The sequence below is a fragment of the Artemia sp. Qi Xiang Cuo genome, chromosome 11, assembly GCF_049724085.1.
Source record: "Artemia sp. Qi Xiang Cuo chromosome 11, ASM4972408v1, whole genome shotgun sequence".
NCBI lineage: Eukaryota > Metazoa > Arthropoda > Branchiopoda > Anostraca > Artemiidae > Artemia > Artemia sp. Qi Xiang Cuo.
This window is the reverse complement of record NC_142804.1, coordinates 39,817,450-39,837,086: the sequence shown is the minus strand read 5'-3', so window position 1 is coordinate 39,837,086 and position 19,637 is coordinate 39,817,450. Positions and strand designations below refer to the sequence as shown.

General features: G+C 35.1%; 1 protein-coding gene across 1 annotated transcript; it reads left to right on the top strand.

Moving 5' to 3' along the window:
* Window positions 1-1,750: 1,750 nt before the first annotated feature.
* Window positions 1,751-19,008, top strand: ND-13A (NADH dehydrogenase (ubiquinone) 13 kDa A subunit). Its single transcript, XM_089097217.1, has 3 exons — window positions 1,751-1,908; window positions 15,322-15,498; window positions 18,861-19,008. Exons 1-3 carry the CDS (start codon window positions 1,807-1,809, stop codon window positions 18,930-18,932), a joined length of 351 nt encoding a protein of 116 aa, XP_088953343.1. The 5' UTR covers window positions 1,751-1,806; the 3' UTR covers window positions 18,933-19,008.
* Window positions 19,009-19,637: the final 629 nt, after the last annotated feature.

The window sequence follows — 19,637 nt, the reverse complement described above, 5'->3', positions numbered from 1 at the left end:
CCTTGTATGCCCCCAGGGCATAAGTTATATTCCTTGCGCTGAAGGCTGTGGGAGAGTGTCCTCCTCAAAAACAAAATTTCTATCTGGAAATCAACTACGCTGAACAAAATGGCTATCTCACAATTTTGATTGGATGTGTTTCGGGAAATGGCAGGCGTGGAAGGCGTGTTAGTGGCCTTCCAACCACTTTCAACTATTAAAAAGGGCACAAGCCACTCCAATTTCCAATTGAATGATCCCTTTTCAAAGTTTCTACGACAACGTCTTCGATACGAAGTGCCCTGCTCTAAAGGAAAAAATAAGAAATAGTATATTATGCCAACATCGTTCTTACATGCCCTCAGGGCATAACTTAAAACCCTTGCCTCGAGGTTTGTGGGGAAGTGTCCTCTTCAAGAACACATTTTCTATCTAGAAATCAACTACGCTGAACAAAATGGCTATTTCAAAATTTTGATTGGATGTGTTTGGGGGAATGATGGGCGTGGGGGGACTAGTTGCCCCCCAATCACTTTTGACTACTAAAAAGGGCGCTACCCACTCCAATTTCCAATGGAATGAGCCCTTTCTGAAGTTTCTACGACACCTCCTTCAATACGAAGTGCCCGGGTATGAAGAAAAAAATAATAAATTGTGCCAACATCGTTCTTTATTTAGGCAGCGCTATTGCGCTGCTCATGAAAGGGAGTTTTTCAGGTCATATCGAATTAAACTTAAAATTCAAACAAAATTCAACTAAAATTACGAAGTTGAAATTAGAATTAAACAAATTAGAATAAAAATTAAGCGAATTGAAATTCGAATTAAAAAATTTCAGATAAACTTAAAAGAAACAGAATTAAATATGGTATTTTTAATTTTGATCGGATATGACCCGAAATCACTCGTTAAAATTGGAATTAAAATTAATCCATAGTTAGGTTTCAAAAACCCAGAAAAAAATTTCGCCGCCAAAAACTTTGACATGAAGACGAAGAATCAACCCATTGTTAATATGGCCTCCAGTCATTTCTAAGGCCACATTTTCCCATTTGGTCTTTAAGTAAAATCCTATGCGTCTGAACTTAAGGTGAAATTAAACGATGTGGAAAACCATGCAGAGGTGATCACACGTTTTTCCATGTGAATTAAACAATATTATTTCCAACTTTAAAACGATTTAGGTCACCATAGGTCAAATTAGACATTTCGTTACTACAGCCGTTCGGGCCTTGTCACACCAAAAGATTCTTAACTGCTACAGAAGGTCAACGACTCCCATCTTTTTTGCATAACTAATGCAATTGTCGAAGTGAATATGACTCTCGATGATTCGTTCTTTACTTTTCGACTAAGATAGGTAGCGGTATCGTTATAAAATTTTGCTCTGTTGACATTCTCGATGACAATATCTTTCTCCCATCTGTTGAAATTTAACAAAAACTACCTTTAATTTATCGGCAGCGTTAATGTCAAAGCTGAAAATACATGTAAAAGTCATGCAGGGAAAAAACGATTAGGTAGCATGCCTCTTGATTTTCCATGACGTGTTTTCGGGCCAAAGGCAGATCTTCCCAGGTTTAAAAATATATTTGTTATTAACGTTCTAGCGTTGCTACTTTGGAGTACCAAGAGTACACTGCAGTAAGAAGGCCTGAACACACTCTGAAAATGGTCACAGGTTTTTTGACGAATCTCACAGGTATTTGGGCACTTTTTTTTTCACAGGTTTTGAAAATTCGTAGTGGTAAAACTGATCTCATATTTGCAATCTGGCCACACTGATTCCGAAGAAGTCGATGACTTTTTGGAAAATTTGAAGGAATAATGAATTTAATGAGAATTCAAAACGTAATCAGAATAACCCCAGTCAGAAGATTTTCTTGTAGTCTCTTCAAGTCTGCTGATATTACTTCACATACAGGACAGGTAAACAAATTTTTGCTTGACCCCTAGCTTTAGCATGGTCTCTGAGTGACTTCCTAACAAAAATCATTTGCTAAGAATTGTGTTTGTGGAAGCTAAAATTGTTAGTGATAAAGGTAAATTTCTGCCAAATCATATTATTGACTTACGCATAAAGTGAATATACCACCCGATGCCTTTTTTTATGCTGATTACGAATATAGTAATCATTTCTATTGGAAATGAATTTCAGCCCCCCCCTATATATGCCAATTCAGGGTATATAGCCTATTTCTATAACCTAACCGTAAATTGACAAATAAAGGGGGAGGGGGCTGAAATTTATTTCCGATAGAAATTATTATTATATTCGTAATTATCATAAAAAAAGGCATCAAATGGTGCCTTCACTTTATTCCTGACTCAATAATATGATTTGTTAGAAATTTACCATGATAAGCTAAATATCAGTGATACCTATTTATTATAGCCTATATCACCTTTTTTACCAAATCATATTATTGACTTACAAATAAAGTGAATATACCACTCAATGCCTTTTTTTATGCTCTTTCCAAATATAATAGGTAAAATTCTACTTTAGTTACTTTTGAATATCTTAGAAAGGGGTTAGGTTAGGAAAATGAAACTTTCAGGGATTGGTCTACAGGCTAAAGTATGTCCCGGGAAGGTACTTTGAAGTACCTACCTCCACTCCTTCTCCCTCTAGAGGGCCCTGACCTTTGATGACCTTTAAAAATATGTGAGTTATAGAGGTGAAACCTTGCAAAATAGATCTTCTGCTTAAATGAAGTATAACAAAATTGTTTTCAGCTTCACAACTTTGCTCAATCCCAATTTATAAGGTTTTAAAGATATGCAAATACATTTCCTACATTTTGGAAATAAACATTGATATGGCACAAAAATTCTGCTCAAATAAATGAAATTGCATTTTCAGAGCTAAAGCCAGAGAAAAAGAAACTGATAGCTGAAAATTAAGGTAAAATGTTGTTTTGTCAAAATTTCAATGGGTATAGACCTGTCATGTAGGCAAATTTCAGGACCCTCTAGAGGGAGAAGGAGTGGAGGTAGGTACTTCAAAATGCCTTCCCGGGACATACTTTAGCCTGTAGACCTATCCCTGAAAGTTTCATTTTCCTAACCTAACCCCTTTCCAAGATAGTCAAAAGTAGCTAAAGTAGAATTTTACCTCATTTTTGTTGGAAATGAATTTTACTCCCACCCCTGTATACCAATTCAGGTTATATATTTGCACGTTTGGGGGGTAGGGGTAAAGTTTAAACTTACCTCCCATTTACACCAGAAATAAAATTTGCCCCCCCCCTAATGTGCAAATATATACCCTGAATTGGTATATATAGGATAGAGGTGGGGGTGAAATTCATTTCCAAAAAAAATGATTATTATATTTGGAAAGAGCATTAAAAAAGGTGGTAAATATTTACCAAATCATATTGAGTTAGGAATAAAGTCAATACACCATTTGATGCCATTTTTTATGCTGATTACAAATATAATAATCATTTCTATCAGAAAAGAATTTCAGCCCCCCCCCCCCAACCTAACCCCCACCCCCATATGTGCAAATATATATCCTAAATTGACATATATAGGGGGGGGGGCTAAAATTCATTTCTATCAGAAATAGATTTTATATTTGTAATCAGCATAAAAAAAAGGCATCAAATGGTATATTCACTTTATTTGAAACTCAATAATATGATTTGGTAAAAATTTACCAATTATTATTATTTATTCCACCTTATCCTAGATATAAAATTCCATTTTGAAAACAAATACATAAGACTTTCAAAAGAGCCTGAAATCCCTCAAAAATGAAATCATAGCAAGACTGGTGTTATTTTTTATGGGTTTATGGTTCTTTTTAAAAATTCTAACAAATTTGTATAAAAAGCCAAAGAAAATACTAGCTAGGCTATGGCAATTTTACTTTATGAATTCACAACAAGTTTCAGTTCATCACATTTTCATCTATGTTTTGAAGTGATTTATATAAAAAGAAAAAAAAAACACTAGGCCTACTGTACTGCTTATGGTAAATATTGAGCAGCTTATATTATCAACCTTTAAATAAAGTGAGCATACCACTAGATGCCATTTTTATGCTAATTCTGAATATAATAATCACTTCTTGTATGTTCAGTTTGAAGTTTTTTTTGGACCCTTGATGGTGGTAATTTCTTTTTATGTTTTTTTTTTGTATAAAAAGGCTTAAAATATTGTAAATTGTAAAATATGTAAGTTTAAAACTTACTATTGGAATACCACCAGATGGCTAATTTGACAATGTATATACATACAAATCTTTAAATTAGCCAACTGGCCAACCAGTATTTTATGCCTAGGAGTCCAGCTGGACATAAGGAACCTTATTAAGAAAACAATTTTTACTCCATAATATGCAGAATGATCCTAGTTGACACATTTTGCAGGGGGAGAGCCTTTATCTTTTCTTCTTTACTTGTTTTTCCAGTTTTTCTTAGGAATTCATGAATATATTAGAACCTAAATATTCACAGAATATATACCCCCAACCCCCTAATGTGGAAATATATACCTAGAATTGCATCCTCAATCTAAATATAACATCTATTTACATCACAAATAAACTTTACTCCCTTATTATCCATGTGGTGGATGTCCCTTACTATTTCATTATAAAATCCATTTTGCTAAAGTTACATAATCTGTAAATATTGATTTGTCACAATTAAGTTGGATAAAAATACAAAACAATTTCTCTATTCTTCAATCTGCCATCTTTCATCTGTCAGCTCTGCATTTACTGCCTCTTTAATCATCTTCTTTGTAACTTCTAATTGTTTCTCAGCATTGATCCATTTTGCTATATTGTTTTCAATGATTTTTCCCTCTTCAAAACTTTGAACTAGCAGTGTAAAACTAAGGTCATCTTTGTCATGATACTTGGTGAGCAAAGTCAATAGATTTTCCTTTTCTTTTAAAAACTTCCTCAATGACTTCTAAGTATAGAACTTTTTGCTTCATCACTTGATTCAGCTGATATGTAAACAATATTCTCTATTGTATTTTTTTAAGAGTCTGTATGCATCACTTCCTTCATTAATTTGTCCTGTGGTGGTGCAGTGTTTGACCTTAGCTTGGCAATACAGGACCCAGAGATCAAACCAAGCTGTGGCAACACACTGCAGGTCCAACACAGGGACCTTAGTTGTCAAGAAGCATTTTTAATCTGATTACCTACCTTCATCATCATTCATTATCTTTGACTGTTTGCTTTTGTAATTGTGCTTTAAGTTTTTTCTTATCATGTCTTTATCTATGGGCGGCAGAAGGGGTGTAACATTTGGGGGTAGAAGTATGGTTTCAACATCATCAAATACCATTGTTTCTCTATTAGGATGAGCAAGACAGTTGTCCATTAGTAAAGGTGCTTTTTGATGCATTCTTTTTTCCTTCAAAGATTTTCTAACTTGAGGCAAGCAGTTATTGAAAAACTTCCTGTAAGAGTGACTGATGAGTGTGACTATTGATCTTTTAAACCCTGGAATGGAAGCATCCATTTCAGAAGCAAGTGATTGCCCTTGGTGGATCTGTTCTGCTCCAAATTGATGTTGGTAATTATTGAAGAGTCACTGTGTTACTGGCCCAGTGGCATGCTATGGAAGAGGTTTGCTGGAGAGATGCCCAAAGAGACCATTCTATACCTGCTGGCCAATGTCAATGGTCTCAAGAGACCATTCTTCAGTGGCTTAAAGCTGACACCACTGAACAACAGCAACTTTAGATAGGGTACACAAAATTGTTGGGTTTTACAAGTAGTATCAGCCTTTAATCCTAATACTTGTGGAGAACTGGTATTAGTTACTGAGTAAGACCTGTCCCACTCACACTTCTTTGGCTTATTTTTCTACTGTTTGTCTAGTCTTTACTTAAAGTACACAGAGTGGGTGTAGTCACCATTTTGTCTTGCAGGCTGTTCCAGTTATCAACAATATTACCATATCTTTGAAAAATTCCTAGTGAATTCTAGTCCTCACTTGCAGCTTGGCTAGCTTTTACAAGTATCCTCTAGTATGATGCTGACCTGCATGATTAGTGAGGAAGGATTTGTTTGTTGGCTATTATATTTTGTAGATAAGCATCATGTCAATATTTCAACATCTAAAGACAAGCATTGGGAGTTCCTGGTGCTCTAGTCTCATGTCATAAGGTATATTCTGTAAACCTGTGACGTATTTAATGGCAGACCTCTGAACTCCTACAATTAGTGTGTTGTCATACTTGTAAGAGGGATGTCAGACATGCACCACATTCCAAAAAAATACCTAAAATAGCCTTGTAAAGTTGCAGAAAGAATGTGCAAGGGTAGCTGGCAATTGTCCATTTCAGCAGGCCAAGACTTCAGTTAGCTTTTGACACTGCTTGTCAAAAGTGCTTGTGAAATTTCAACTGCTTGCCAAAAAGTATTCCCAAGGCTCTTTTTTCATTGCTTGTTTGAAGTTGAATGTCAGACTGCATTTTATGGCTACATATGGTATACTGGAAGTGGGAATTGTTAATTCCAATATGTGGGGTACACCATTTGGACTTTGTTGCCCATTCATAATGAGATTTATCTACATTTACTGGTTGAGAGAATGTAGGTCGAATTTTCCTGTAACTGACAGGTTACCATTTCCCTAGCCTTTCCTCTTTAGCAAATCACTCAATCAATAAATCCTAGTCAATGCAGATGTTGTTTGTTCTTTCTTGCTCTGTCTATAGTCCAAATAGTAGACTGACTTTTTGGGCTCATTGCTGGATTTTTCCTACAAAATGCAGATATTTCCATGGCTCTTCTATTTGTATTGTATTAATTAACAAGAAAACTCTCTGAAAAGAAGTTTTTCAAAAAAAAGTAAAGCCCATATTAAATTAAAGATCAGCAGAATTAAAAATCTAATAATTCAAACTCAAAACAATCAGAAACTGCTATTAAAGAATAAAGGAAACCCAAAACAAACAGAAATTAAATAAACAATCATAGAAAACAAACATACAACAGGTATAAATGAATTAATAAATCTTAAAACGAGTAAAAGTTAAATTGAATAGGCAAACTAAGCTTAATTTGATTAAAAAACAAAACCAAGCTCTAAACAAAAAAGAAAATAAATAAGACCCAAAACAAACAGAAATTACTTAAACAATTATAGCAAACAAACATACAACAGGTATGGTAATAATATAAATGAGTAAATAAATCTTAAGATGAGTAAAACTTTATGAATATGCAAATCAAGCTTAGAACAAACATAAATAACTACAAACAAGAGTTTGGGCACTGCCGCCTTCCCTAACTGTAAAGGTCTAAAACCCACTGCATCACTGGCACTTTACTGAAAACTGTGTGTTTTGAACAGTCTTGGAAAAAACTAATAAAATCAAATTGAATATTTGATATATAATTATATTGATTATTGAAAGTTCATCAGTTCAAGATTTTATTTTGCTGTAACTGTTTAGTACCATTCTCAATGCTGTAATAACTGGAAAAGACAATATTTGTAATATATTTTGTTTTCAGTGTTGCAAAAATGACACAGTAGGCTTTAGACTTTTACAGCTAGGGAAGGGGGCAGTATCCAAAATCTTGTTTTTAGTGAATTTATATTTGTCTTAAACAGTCCTGGAAAGAACTAATAAAATTAAACTGAATATTTGATATATAATGATATTAATTGCTGAAAACTCATCAGTTCAAAATTTACTTTACTGTAACTTATGTTTATTTTTTATGTTGTAATATGTTATAAATATGTTTTAATAAGCTGTAAATATGAGAGAAATATTTGTAATATAATTTGTTTTCAGTATAGTGCCAATAATGCAGTAGGTTTTAGATTTTTACAGTTAGAGAAGGAGGCAATACCCAAACTCTTGTTTGTAAGGATTTTTGTTTGTTTTAAGCTTGATTTGCAGATTCAATCAAAGTTTTACTCATTTTAAGATTCATTTGTTCATTTGTGTTATTACCTGTTGCATGTTTGTTTGCTATGATTGTTTATTTAATTTATGTTTGTTTTGGGTCTCATTTATACTTCAATAACAAAAGATTTTTTTGTTTTAAGCTTGATTTGCATATTCAATGTAGGTTTTACTGGTTTTAAGATTCATTTATGTTAGTACCTGTTGCATGTTTTTTTTTTTGGCTATGACTGTTTATTTAATTTCTGTTCATTTTGGGTTTCATTTATTCTTCAATAGTAGTTTCTGGTCGTTTGAGTTTGAATTATTGCAGGTTTTTATTTCTTCTGATATTAACTTTAATGAGGCTTTACTTTTCTTTAAAACTCTTTTTTGGGAAGTGTTTTAATTAATTTGTGTTTGTTTTTGATTGCCAAAGTTTCAAGTTGTTCAAAATTCCCTATTCTGAAATATTTTTTTATGTTTTAAGATGTATAAATATTTATAAATACATGATAGTATTCAAGTGGCTAATTTAATTTTGGCTAAAAATATTGTTAGTAAGTTGTTCTTTGGGGGGGGGGGTCGGGCCATGGAAGGAGGGCCAGGGGTTGGCTCCCATGATTTTTGGAATAAAATGTCAGTAATAACGTTACTTTTTTTGGGGGGGGGGCATTGAGTGAGGGCTGGGGGTCAGCTTTTAATAAACTTTTTAAATTAATTTGTGTTTGTTTTTTATTGCCAAAGTTTCAAGTTTTTCAAAATTCCCTATTCCAAAATATATTTTTATATATAGAGATATATAAATATTTAAAAATACATAATAGTATTCCAGTGAGTAGGCTAATTTAGTTTTGGATTAAGATATTGTTGATGACTTTGGTGTTTTGGAGGGGGGGTCGTGTCATAGAAGGAGAACCCAGGGGTTAGCTTCCATGATTTTTGGAATAAAATGCTGTTAATAAGTTGTTGTGTTTTTTTTGGGGGGGGGGGGGTCAGGCCATGAAGGGTGGGTCAGGGGTCAGCTCCCATGATTTTTGTAATAAAATTTGGGTAATAATTTTTTTTGGGGTGAGGATGGGGGGGGGGGTCGGGCCACGGAGGGAAGGTCAGGGGTCACCTAAAATGATTTTTTAAATAAAATATTGTTAATAATTTTTTAATGGTGTTGGGTCATGCAGGGAGGGCTAGGGGTCAGCTCCAATGATTTATTGTTATCAGTTTCTTTTTTTTGGGGGGGAGGGGAAGTCAGGCCATGGAGGGCCAGGGGTCAGTTACCATAATTTTTGGAATAAAATATTGTTAATAAGTTGCTTTTTTCTTGGGGTGGGGTGGTTGGACCATGGAGGGAGGGCCAGGGGTCAGCTCCCTAAGTTTGGAATAAAATATTGTCAAAAAGTTTCTTTTAGTGGCAGTGGGGGCTGGGCTTATCTGATCTTTGAACTATTTTAAAAACCCTCAAATAAAACCTTATACACAGGGTTTGGACTCGCCTATAAATTCCAATAAATTCTTATATTTTAATGCACTCCTATAAAATGCCTATATTTTGGCTAAAATCCTATTATTCCTATATTTTTGGCTGAAGAGCACCAAGAACATTGCTTATGATTTACAATTTTCACTGCTTGTTAAGTAAGCCAAGATGTGCTTTTCTTTGCTTTTGACTCTGCTTGTAGACTGTGCTATCTTTCAGTGTAGATTGATCATTAATTACACTGTTGAGCTGTTTGAACTTAACTAATGCTTTGTGTTTGGATTAGTAAGCTGCTTCTGCCTGGGCTATGCTGTTGTGTTGACTTAGTAGCCTATGTTTTGTTTTTTGTCATGTTGGGCCTGTCCAAAATGAGCAAAGATCAGTAGCCTATATTGGCTAGCAGTCTCTGCTTAATGAGACTGTAAGTTCTTGCGACTTATGCGTTTCCTGGCTGAACGCTATAAAAGGCTGATGCGAATACGGCCCAGTTTTGGACATATCCATGGAGGGAGTTTCTTTTTATGGCCTTTTAATCGCAGGATGCTATTTTGCAGGTGATGCTTGGTAATTATGTATGGGGCCTACCAAGTCCAGTAGTTCATGGCTTGCTAAGACAGATTGCAGCGGTAGAAAGATTGGCAAATGGTGTAAGAATGGGAACGACCAGTACTCGTTCATTTGCAAACTCTACTTGAAAAATCTTGGTTGCACAGCTGGGGTTGCTCAGCTAAACCAATATGTACGATCTACAGAATACAAAGCCGCAGTTACTGCTCAAATACATCCACTACAGCTTCACCTGACCGGACAATCTCGAGTTGATGAAACAACCAAGGATAAACCATTAGTTGGTATAAACATGTTTTGTGAGCGTGATGCCGCTTATAAATCTGAGTTAATATGGGCACTTCAGACGGTACAGAGTTACATGTCTGCTAACTCTTCTGACCATATTGTCGCAACCTTCCATGCAATGTTCCCTGGTAAGATCCCCGACGGAATGTCCCTGTGTGCGAAGAAACTCACGTATCTGATCACCAATGCGCTGTATCCTTACTGTAAGCAAATGCTTTTGAAGGACATTCAGTCATATTTTGTACTAGAATATGACAAGACAACCAACAACGCTGGTATGAAAGAGTTACAGATACGTGTTCAATATTGGTCCTCATACAGAACTGAAATCCAGAGCAGACATTTATGCACAAGTTTTATGGGCCATGCAACAAGTGATGACCTGTATAGGAAGATTATGTCAGCCACTGAGCAGTATCAGCTGCCACTTGAAAAACTGATCACGCTTGGAAGTGACGGACCAAATGTCAACAAAAGTGTTAGGAACAAGTTCAATGCTGAAAAAAACAAAGTGACGGGAGAGGGAATGCTGAAGATTGGTACTTGCAACATCCATATAATTCATAACGCTTTCTTGAAAAGTCTTCAGGTGTTCGGAGAAGAAAGTTCCAACTTTGTTATTCTTGTGCATTCATTTTTTGACGGCTGGCCTGCACATTGTGAAGACTATTGAAAGTGCCAAAAAAAAGTGGGAGTGCCAGAGAATGCTTTCATGAAGCATGTCCCAAGCCACTGGCTGACGATCGGACGTGCCCTCGCTAGAATCATGCAGCAGTGGCTGGCAATCTTAGAGTACTTCCTGAACTTCGTGCAGAGAGAGAAAAAACTGAAGAATCTTCTGTCCACTCCCAAATTTCTGAAGATTTTGGCTTATATCAAAAGTGCGATGATGAAGGCCAACTTTATGTGTCCAATAAGAGAGTCATTCATACTCCTGCCATTTACCCATGCCCCAGCCAGTTAAACATTTGCCTCTCAATTACTTGGACTATCTGTCTTGGCTTTTCTCTGTATACAATTACCCAGTGTCTTGATGCAACCTATTGCAAAATACTTGATAACTTCAATTCAAAATCAACGGGGTTTGTTCTAGCCTCAGAAGAACTGATCATGAGTTTCACCCAACTATTCCAGAACGAAGAGCCGCTCATTCATGTTCTGCACTCAGAGATCAAAAGAATAGTTGTGACGCTTTGCAGACGGGTCTTTACTCCAGATTTCGTGACCGAGACTGCAAATATCTCACCAGAAATGTTGGACCTTGCTGAAAAATTTGCAGAAAAGCCCATAGTTTCAGAAAATGTGGAACGAGCTTTCGGTCAGAAAGCAACACTAAAAGACAAGGTCATTTTCTATGTATTCGCCATATTTTGAACAAATGTCCTCTGGAAAAGGATTGTTTTCTAGAGGCTTTACGCTGTTTGAGTCGAATCAACATGAAGTATTCAAGAAGCATTGCAGACATAGCGGTTGTAGCACGCGAGATTGCGATTGGAGTAAGCTCAGACGTTGCCCAGGCTGAGTGGCTGCTTTTGCAAACGGAAACTGGACCCTGTGAGGACATGACTCGGATCAATAATTTTTGGAGCCATTAGCGGTGCTGACGTTGTCGCATGGCAGTGCAGATGTTGAGCATGGGTTCTCGCGTTCTGGTAGGAACGCGAGACTGGTCTTCTTGGTGAAGACCAGGCCTTGATGTCTGAACGCGTTCTGGATGCCAGACTCATGGTATATGACACGTTGAGGCCTTATGGAGGGAAACCAGAACAGTTTGTTATTACAAAAGAGCGGTTGAATCTTGCATATTCCACATGGTCTTGGTATCAAGAATATCTGGATGAAAAGAAAAAAGAAGAGCTATCCAAAAAGGAGAAAACAGCTTTCGAAGAGGACAGCAATTGGAAGTTGCCGGAGGTCTACAACAAAAATAAAGAAATAAGAAGACCTGGAAAGTAAAAGGAATAAATTTAGAGCCTCAGAGCAAGAAAAGAGAACAGTAGCGGATATTCTACTTCAGGAAGCAACCAACAGAATGAAGAAGGCTGCCGAGTCCAAGAGTTCCATAGACATTGCCCTAGCTGTTTCTTTGCTCGAAGGAGCTGTGAAGTCCAGAACAAGTGAAAGAGAGCAGATGGTGGAATCTGCGAGAATGGAGCAGTCTCTTGCAAAGAGAAAGCAGACCTCGTATCCAAATTAATGCCCAAGAAGCAGCAAGAGTGAGTCCAAATATTTTACCTGTATCAGTCAATCGTTGGCACAGTATGTGTATCTGATTTTTTGCTGTTTTTACTATTTGTACAGTTTGTATTTGAAAAAAAAAAAATAAATAAATAAATTCAAAACCGCGGGAAATGACGAATTTATGTGACCAGGCATCCCACGCCATCTACCACAGATCTGATCCCGAGGACTTCCGAATCCTATATTTGGCCTATATTTGGGCCCGGGAAATCCTATAAAATAGGACAGAGCCTATAATTTGAAATGAACCAACCTGTCCAAACCCTGTATACACCCCCAGGACATAACTTACAACACCGGTGCCTAGGGTCTGGGAGGTTGTGTTGTCCCTGGAACTCTTGTTATTTGATCTTTGAATTATTTTTAACAAAATGGCTATCTTAAAATTTGTATCAGATGTATTTGGGAGAAAAAGGGCGGGGGGCTAGTTGCACTCCAATCACTTTTGACTCTTAAAAAGGACACTAAAACTTCCAAATACAAATCAAATGAGCCCCTCCGAAGTTCATACAACCACCCCTTCCTTATAAAGTGACCAAGAACAGAACAGATCAGATCAGACCGAGAACAGATTTTGACTGTTATTTTGGATAAGAATGGGGAAATGGAAATTTGAGGAGGTTGGGTTCAAAGATAAACAGGATTTTAAAAAAATATAGTGGAAATTGGATGTTCTTTGGCAATATATTATTTTTTTATGACTTTTACATTGGAATTTTTACATTTGAAAAACCATTTGTGGAATATTAGTTTAGTAAATTTTAACTTTAGGATGTTCATATGGCAATTTGAGTCTTATATTTATTGTCAGTATCTTCTAAAACTTACAAAGATCAACTTTAGGCGGTAAGTCAAACTTAAAAGGAATAGAACTTACTATGAATAAATAGATGAAGCCTCAAAGAAAAAGAAACACAAATTAAAATGAATTATCATGTCAAACTTAAAAAAAAGATACCTATGGATGAATAGATGAAACCTAAAGTGAACAGAAACTTAAGTTAATAATCAAGTCAAACATATAACAAACAGAAATCGCCACAAATAATGACCAGAGTAATATATTTGTGAAAATGATGGGATTATTTTAAGTTTACTATAAAGTTGAAGAAACATGTTAAGGAGTATTGTTTCACAGAAATATTTGATGTTTCTTCTAAATAGCTTGCCTTTTAAAAACAGTGGCTTAAATGAAGAACTTGTGGAATTTTCTATTTTTGATTCTAGAAATTCAGTTCTTAGGCTTTGGAGGACATTCTAGGAGTCAGTTAATCATTATTATCTGTATGAAAGATACAACTTTATATAGGAATGATCAGATCATAAAAAAAAGAAAATAGACATGAAAATTTTCTTTACTAAGTTTAATTTTTTAAATGTTTAAAAAAAAAATGTTTTAAACAAAATTAAGAAAGTAACAATAAAACCTAAAGGTAGCAAAAACGTAGTCATATAATAAGTCAAGCTTAAAACAGATAGAAATGAATTCCAATTAATGAATTAAACAGATTCGACTGAACTGAAAATGAGCATATATTTTGAACATTTTTTTTTGTATTATAATCATCAAAAACAAAGTTAGTCCATCTAGATCTAATCAAGTTTATTGGAAACAACAACAATTTATTAGAATAAATGCATTTAACATAATCATTTTAGTTTATTATTTTAAAAGAAGATTTTTTGCAGCAATTTTTTCCCCTTTTAATTCATTTTGCTCAACAATGTAGAACTTTGGCAGTAAAGTAAACATTTTATATATCAGTTGGTGATTTTCAGACTGATTTGTCTAGTTTTCATGAAACTGCAAATGTCACTCTTGATTTCTCATTGTTTTATGGGGGCTGTGACCCAACTTTTGATTTGTGGGTAACTTCAGTTTGTTTTAAGTAGCTTAAACCATGACTATTTGATGGTTGGCAAAAAATGAGAAAACATAAAAATATATATGATTGAAAAAGCCAAGAAAACAAGGGTGGTTTTCAGTCAGTGGATAAAACAAAGCAAAACGAGAAAAGTAGTATTTCAGCAAGGACCTCCACCAAGCTGTCTTCAGCACAAAACAATAAAAAATAAAACGTTTCTTCAAACGTCATGTATGTGGTCTTAAAACATATGTAAACCTTGATTATTCATTTTGATTTTCCTTTGTTTTAACTTTTGCCTGTCATATGCCTTTGTTTCTGCTCCTTTATGGTTTTGTTGTTGCTCATTACTTTGCTTTGAAAGTGTTTTTTTTTTTCAAATTAATTTTTGTACATTTTTTAAAGGACATAAATTAATTTCTGTTTGTTTTTAAATGAACATAAGTTCATAATACATACTAATTGTAGTAATATTTATATATTTGAAAAAATTTTTTGCTTGAAGACTAAAATATTCCATTTGAATTGAAATTTTACTTGAAATTTAAGCATGTACTGCCTTTATTCTAAAACCTAGAGATGGAGGGAGGAATGATCTTTGATTTGCCTCCAATAATATAGATTAAAAAAGCTGGTGGATGTCAGTGGTGTTGGAGGAGCTACATCTGTCTTCTAATCATAGAGATAAAAATTGTTCCATAATTTCAGTCCATATCAGATAGATGCAACAAGCCTACCTTTCTGCTAAAAAGTTCGGAATGTTGAGGTTGATTTGGAAGGGCCATGGACTTGCTATCATATGTATTGAAAACATTTGTCTTTCTTCCAATTCAAGTAACGTGCAATATGTCTACCTTTCTGCAACAAAAGAACAGCTTTGGGCCAAGCTGCATAGCATTAAAGTTGTCAAGCTAATGGGCAGTAGACTATAAGGGATAGATCAAAGTTTGGATTGGACATTTTTGTGTTGATTCGCTTCTTCTTCTGTTCTGTTTTTTTAGAATCTTAATCATGTATTAATTTTAGGAATGGGAAGATAGTGATAGACGACTGGCGAGATTTACTGACAAGCCTAAGCAAATTAATGAAAGGTTTGCAATTGATCTAATTGCTGAGGTGCCACCCAAAATAGTGAAGGAAAGGATAGTTTCGTGTAATGGAGGTGGTGGAGCCCTTGGTCACCCTAAAGTATTCATAAACCTTGTAAGCTTTTAAGGTGTTATTTTATGGTATCAGTGTTCCAATTTCTACAAGATGAATGCTTATATTTAGAACTATTTTTATGTTTGTTGAAATAGCCTAAAATTTTTCTGTTTACCAAAAAATTTGAACTTTAATTACCATATTCTATAATTGTGCAACTCAAAATTTTTTACTGTAAATACAAATATTTTTAGGGAATTGTATTAACGATTTATAGTTTGTGCAAACTATGTAAAAACACCTTTAGGGCTTTCTTTTTTCTTTTTTTACAGAAAAATGCAGATATTGAAAACCAAACTTCATTACTTGTGTTTATGTCTTGTGTTGAATTACAAAATTAATTCCTAACAAAAGGCTATAGAAAATTTCGCTGTTTGAGTTAAGGGCTCTCATTCTTTGTAGCAGGTTTAATAAAGGGTCCAAATTCTTCTATCTTGGCTGTGAATTTTTTCAGTCTGTTGAGGAGTAAGATATCTTATTTCTGGAAAGTTAAACAAAGAGTTGTCTTCATCATGCTGTATATAAAAGAAGTATTCTGTATTGGTAGCAGAATGGTAAATTTGTATTATGTGAATTTTCTGTGTCTTTTAAAATTTCCTTTTTTTTTCTTTTTTAAAGTCTTGCACTGATGCCATCTATTTTTTCTAACTACCACTACTAACAACTCACCGCAGCACCAAGCCGCCTGAGGCCAACACAGCTACGCACGCTCCTCCTCAATCCCAATCTATTCAAAGCCTCCCTTTTTACACCCTCCCAGGAAATTGCTCATTTTCATTAAATCCTTCTTTATGACATCCTTCCACCCCAGACGAGGACGACTTGCTTTCCGTTTAGCCCTAGACGGTTGGCAAGAAAAGACAATCTTCGGCAATCTGTCATCCTTCATCCGCACAACGTGCCCTAGCCACCTCAACCTTTTTTTATTATAGCCCTAGAAAGCGGTATTGAACCACATTTTTCGTACAGCATGCTGTTTGAAATACGGTCAGTCAGCCAGGAACCCAGAATAATCCGTAAGCAATTTCTCTGAAAAACATCTAGCAAATCTGCATCTGCTTTTTGGAGTGCCCATGCTTCAGAGCCATATTTGGTCACTATCATTACTGTAGCTTCTAATATTCTAATCTTGGTTCACAGACTTATCTTCCTATTCTTCCAAACTTTTTTTAACTTTGAAAAAACGCCCTGAGCCTTCGTTATTCTACTTTTAACATCTTCACTGCTCCCACTGTCTTTACTAATAATACTACCAAGCTAAGTGAATCTGTCCACTTGATCAATCTTTTTGTTACCCAATGTCACTTTTTCATCTTCACTTATTCTTAGTCTTAGTGACTTAGTCTTCTGAACATTAATTTTCCAACCTAATCTAACACCCTGAGCTCGCAAAACCTCTAAAAGTTCATACATTTTGCTCACACTTTCATCTAGGATGCTTAAATCATCAGCATAATCTAAATCCAGGAGAGTTTTTCCTCCCCATTTGATTCTATGGTCTCCCATTGCCTTTCTTGTGCTCCTTAAGACAAAGTCCATCAAAATAATCCATATAAAGCGGGATAGAATACAACCATGTTTAATTCCTGATTTAACACAAAACTAGCTGCTAACCTCATTTCCTACCGTAACTGCAGTAGTGTTATTCTGGTACATAGCACTAATCACTTTAATGTATTTGTCTGGTATACCATACAAGGATAAAACATTTGCCAAAGCTCTTCTATCAACAGAATCGAACGCTTGCTCATAATCTTTAAAACTGAGGACCAAAGGTGTTGGACAACTCAGGCACTTCTCAATTGTTAAACCAGGAGTGAAAATTTGGTCAACACATTATCTACCTTTTCTAAAACTGCACTGTTCTTCTCTTAAAACTTTGTCTACAGTATCTCTTAGTCTAAACAGTATCATATTACTAAGTAATTTGCTACCTACAGAGACCAGACTAATGCTTTGATAATTACCACAGTCACTCTTATCACCTTTCTTATAAAGTGGCTTAATTAAGGTTTTCCTTAAATGATTAAACGCCATCTCCATTTTAAAAGCTAAATCCATTATCTCGATAAGTAAGTTTCTCACCCTAGAGCCACCACATTTAAGAAATTTTTTTACCGTTTGATCACCAAACAGAGTTTCTTTATTTTTTTTATCACCTTGAAATTGTCGAAAATCTTACCTCACAAACCAATCTGTCCTTACATCCAAGGTAACACAAAACTTTTCATTTTCCTCTATATCTTTTCCTGCAATTCTATCTTGCTATAGCAAATTCTCAAAATATTCTGACCATCTTTCTTTAACTTTTTCCTTATCACTAATTGTGGCCCTGTTCCCATCTTTAACTGGGACAAGTCCGGATTGACTACTCCCTCTCAAATACATGCCAGTACAATATTTTACTATTATGCCATCTAGCTGCATCTTCCAGATCCTCAGCAGTTTTATCCATGGCTTTGACTTCACACCTCCCTAGTTCTTATTTTAATCCTTTCTCCACTTTCTTTACATTCCGTTTGTTTTTATATGACCTATTACTCATATAATTCTTGTACAAGTCCCTTCTTCTTTCTATTAATCATAAAGCTTTTTCACTAATATTCTTAGCTGCAGTCCTAGCTTTCTTCCCTAAGACACCTTCAGCAACTTCACAAATTTTTTTTCTAAAATTATGCCAACCATCTTCCACATTGTCAAATTTTAAACTCTTAAGTTAAGTATTCAACTGTTCCTGGAAAATTTCTCGCAAATTCTCATCCTGGAGTCTACCAACATCATAACTTCCCGGGAGGTAGTTACCCTTCCGAAATTTCAGCTTTAAATTAAGATTAGACAATACTAGATGGTGATCTTTACTTTTAATATTAATAACAGCACTCCTATATACCCTAGTATCTCGTATTGATCCTGCCAGTCTTCGGTTTACCTTAGCATAATCAATAAGGTTTGTTGTCTTACCATCACATGAATACATGTTAACTTATGAGCCATTTTATGACCAAACACCAGAATAAAAACTGCATATGGTTAAAATTCAGTTGTTTGCAACTTTGAATAAAATACACATGATCAGGACGAGAAATTACCATAGTTTCAGACTTTTGAGCTTTGTTTTTGGATACTGTTTCTGTAAAATTGTGCCAATTTGAAATAGTCCATGCTTTGAAGTGGACAACGTAACCTCCCTTACTCTCTATCTCTCCCTCACTCTCTATCTCTTTCTCCCTCCCTCTCTCTCACTCTCTCTTTCTCTTTTTTAATGTAAAGTTCAAGGGTAATATTTTGTTAAGCAAATAACCCACATTAGTTCTATGCAAATACGTTAATTATGTTAAAGGATTTTTGTTATTTTTTTTCAGGATAAGCCAGGCCCTAAAGCATGTGGGTACTGTGGTTTGAGATTTGTTAAAGAAGAGGATCACCATCATTGATGTTAATCAAATATAGTTTGTGGTTATTTCTCTGCTTTAAACTAAACATGTAAATAAAATCCACTGTTTTGTTTTATTTTATTTTTTTTTGTGCAGTTTAATGAACAGATTAATGATAAGAAATGGAGCTATGTTATATCTAGGCGTGTTTAATTGGTAGTAACATTCCGGCTCCTTTAATTTTTGAAGTAAGGACTCTGACAATTAATGTGGAAGTTTCAGGGTATGATGAGGGAAATGTTCAATTGGCCAAAAGGCAATATGTGTATGCTACTGCCACTACTTCTGTTACAACTACTACTACGACTACTACTAAGCCTGAAGGCATTATGGTGAAATTCTAATGGTATGTTGAGGTAGGAGTTGAACTAAATCATAAACCCCATTTATATGCAGGTTGCCAAAAGGGCGTATTAGCAATTTTTAGGAATGGCTTACTGTATTAAGTTGAAGTTTTTATACAATGTTGAGGGGAATGTTGAACTAACCAAAAGGCAATCTGTGCATACTTTCTACTACTGCTACTACTACAACTACGATTACTTCTACTACTGAGGCTAAGGGTATTAAGTTAAAACTTCCCATAAATGTTGAAGGGGATGTTGAACTAAACAAAAGGCACTATGTGCATACTACGGCTACTAGTTCTAATACTATAGCTACTGCTAATGCTATTAACGTTAAAATTTCAGGGATTGTCAGGTG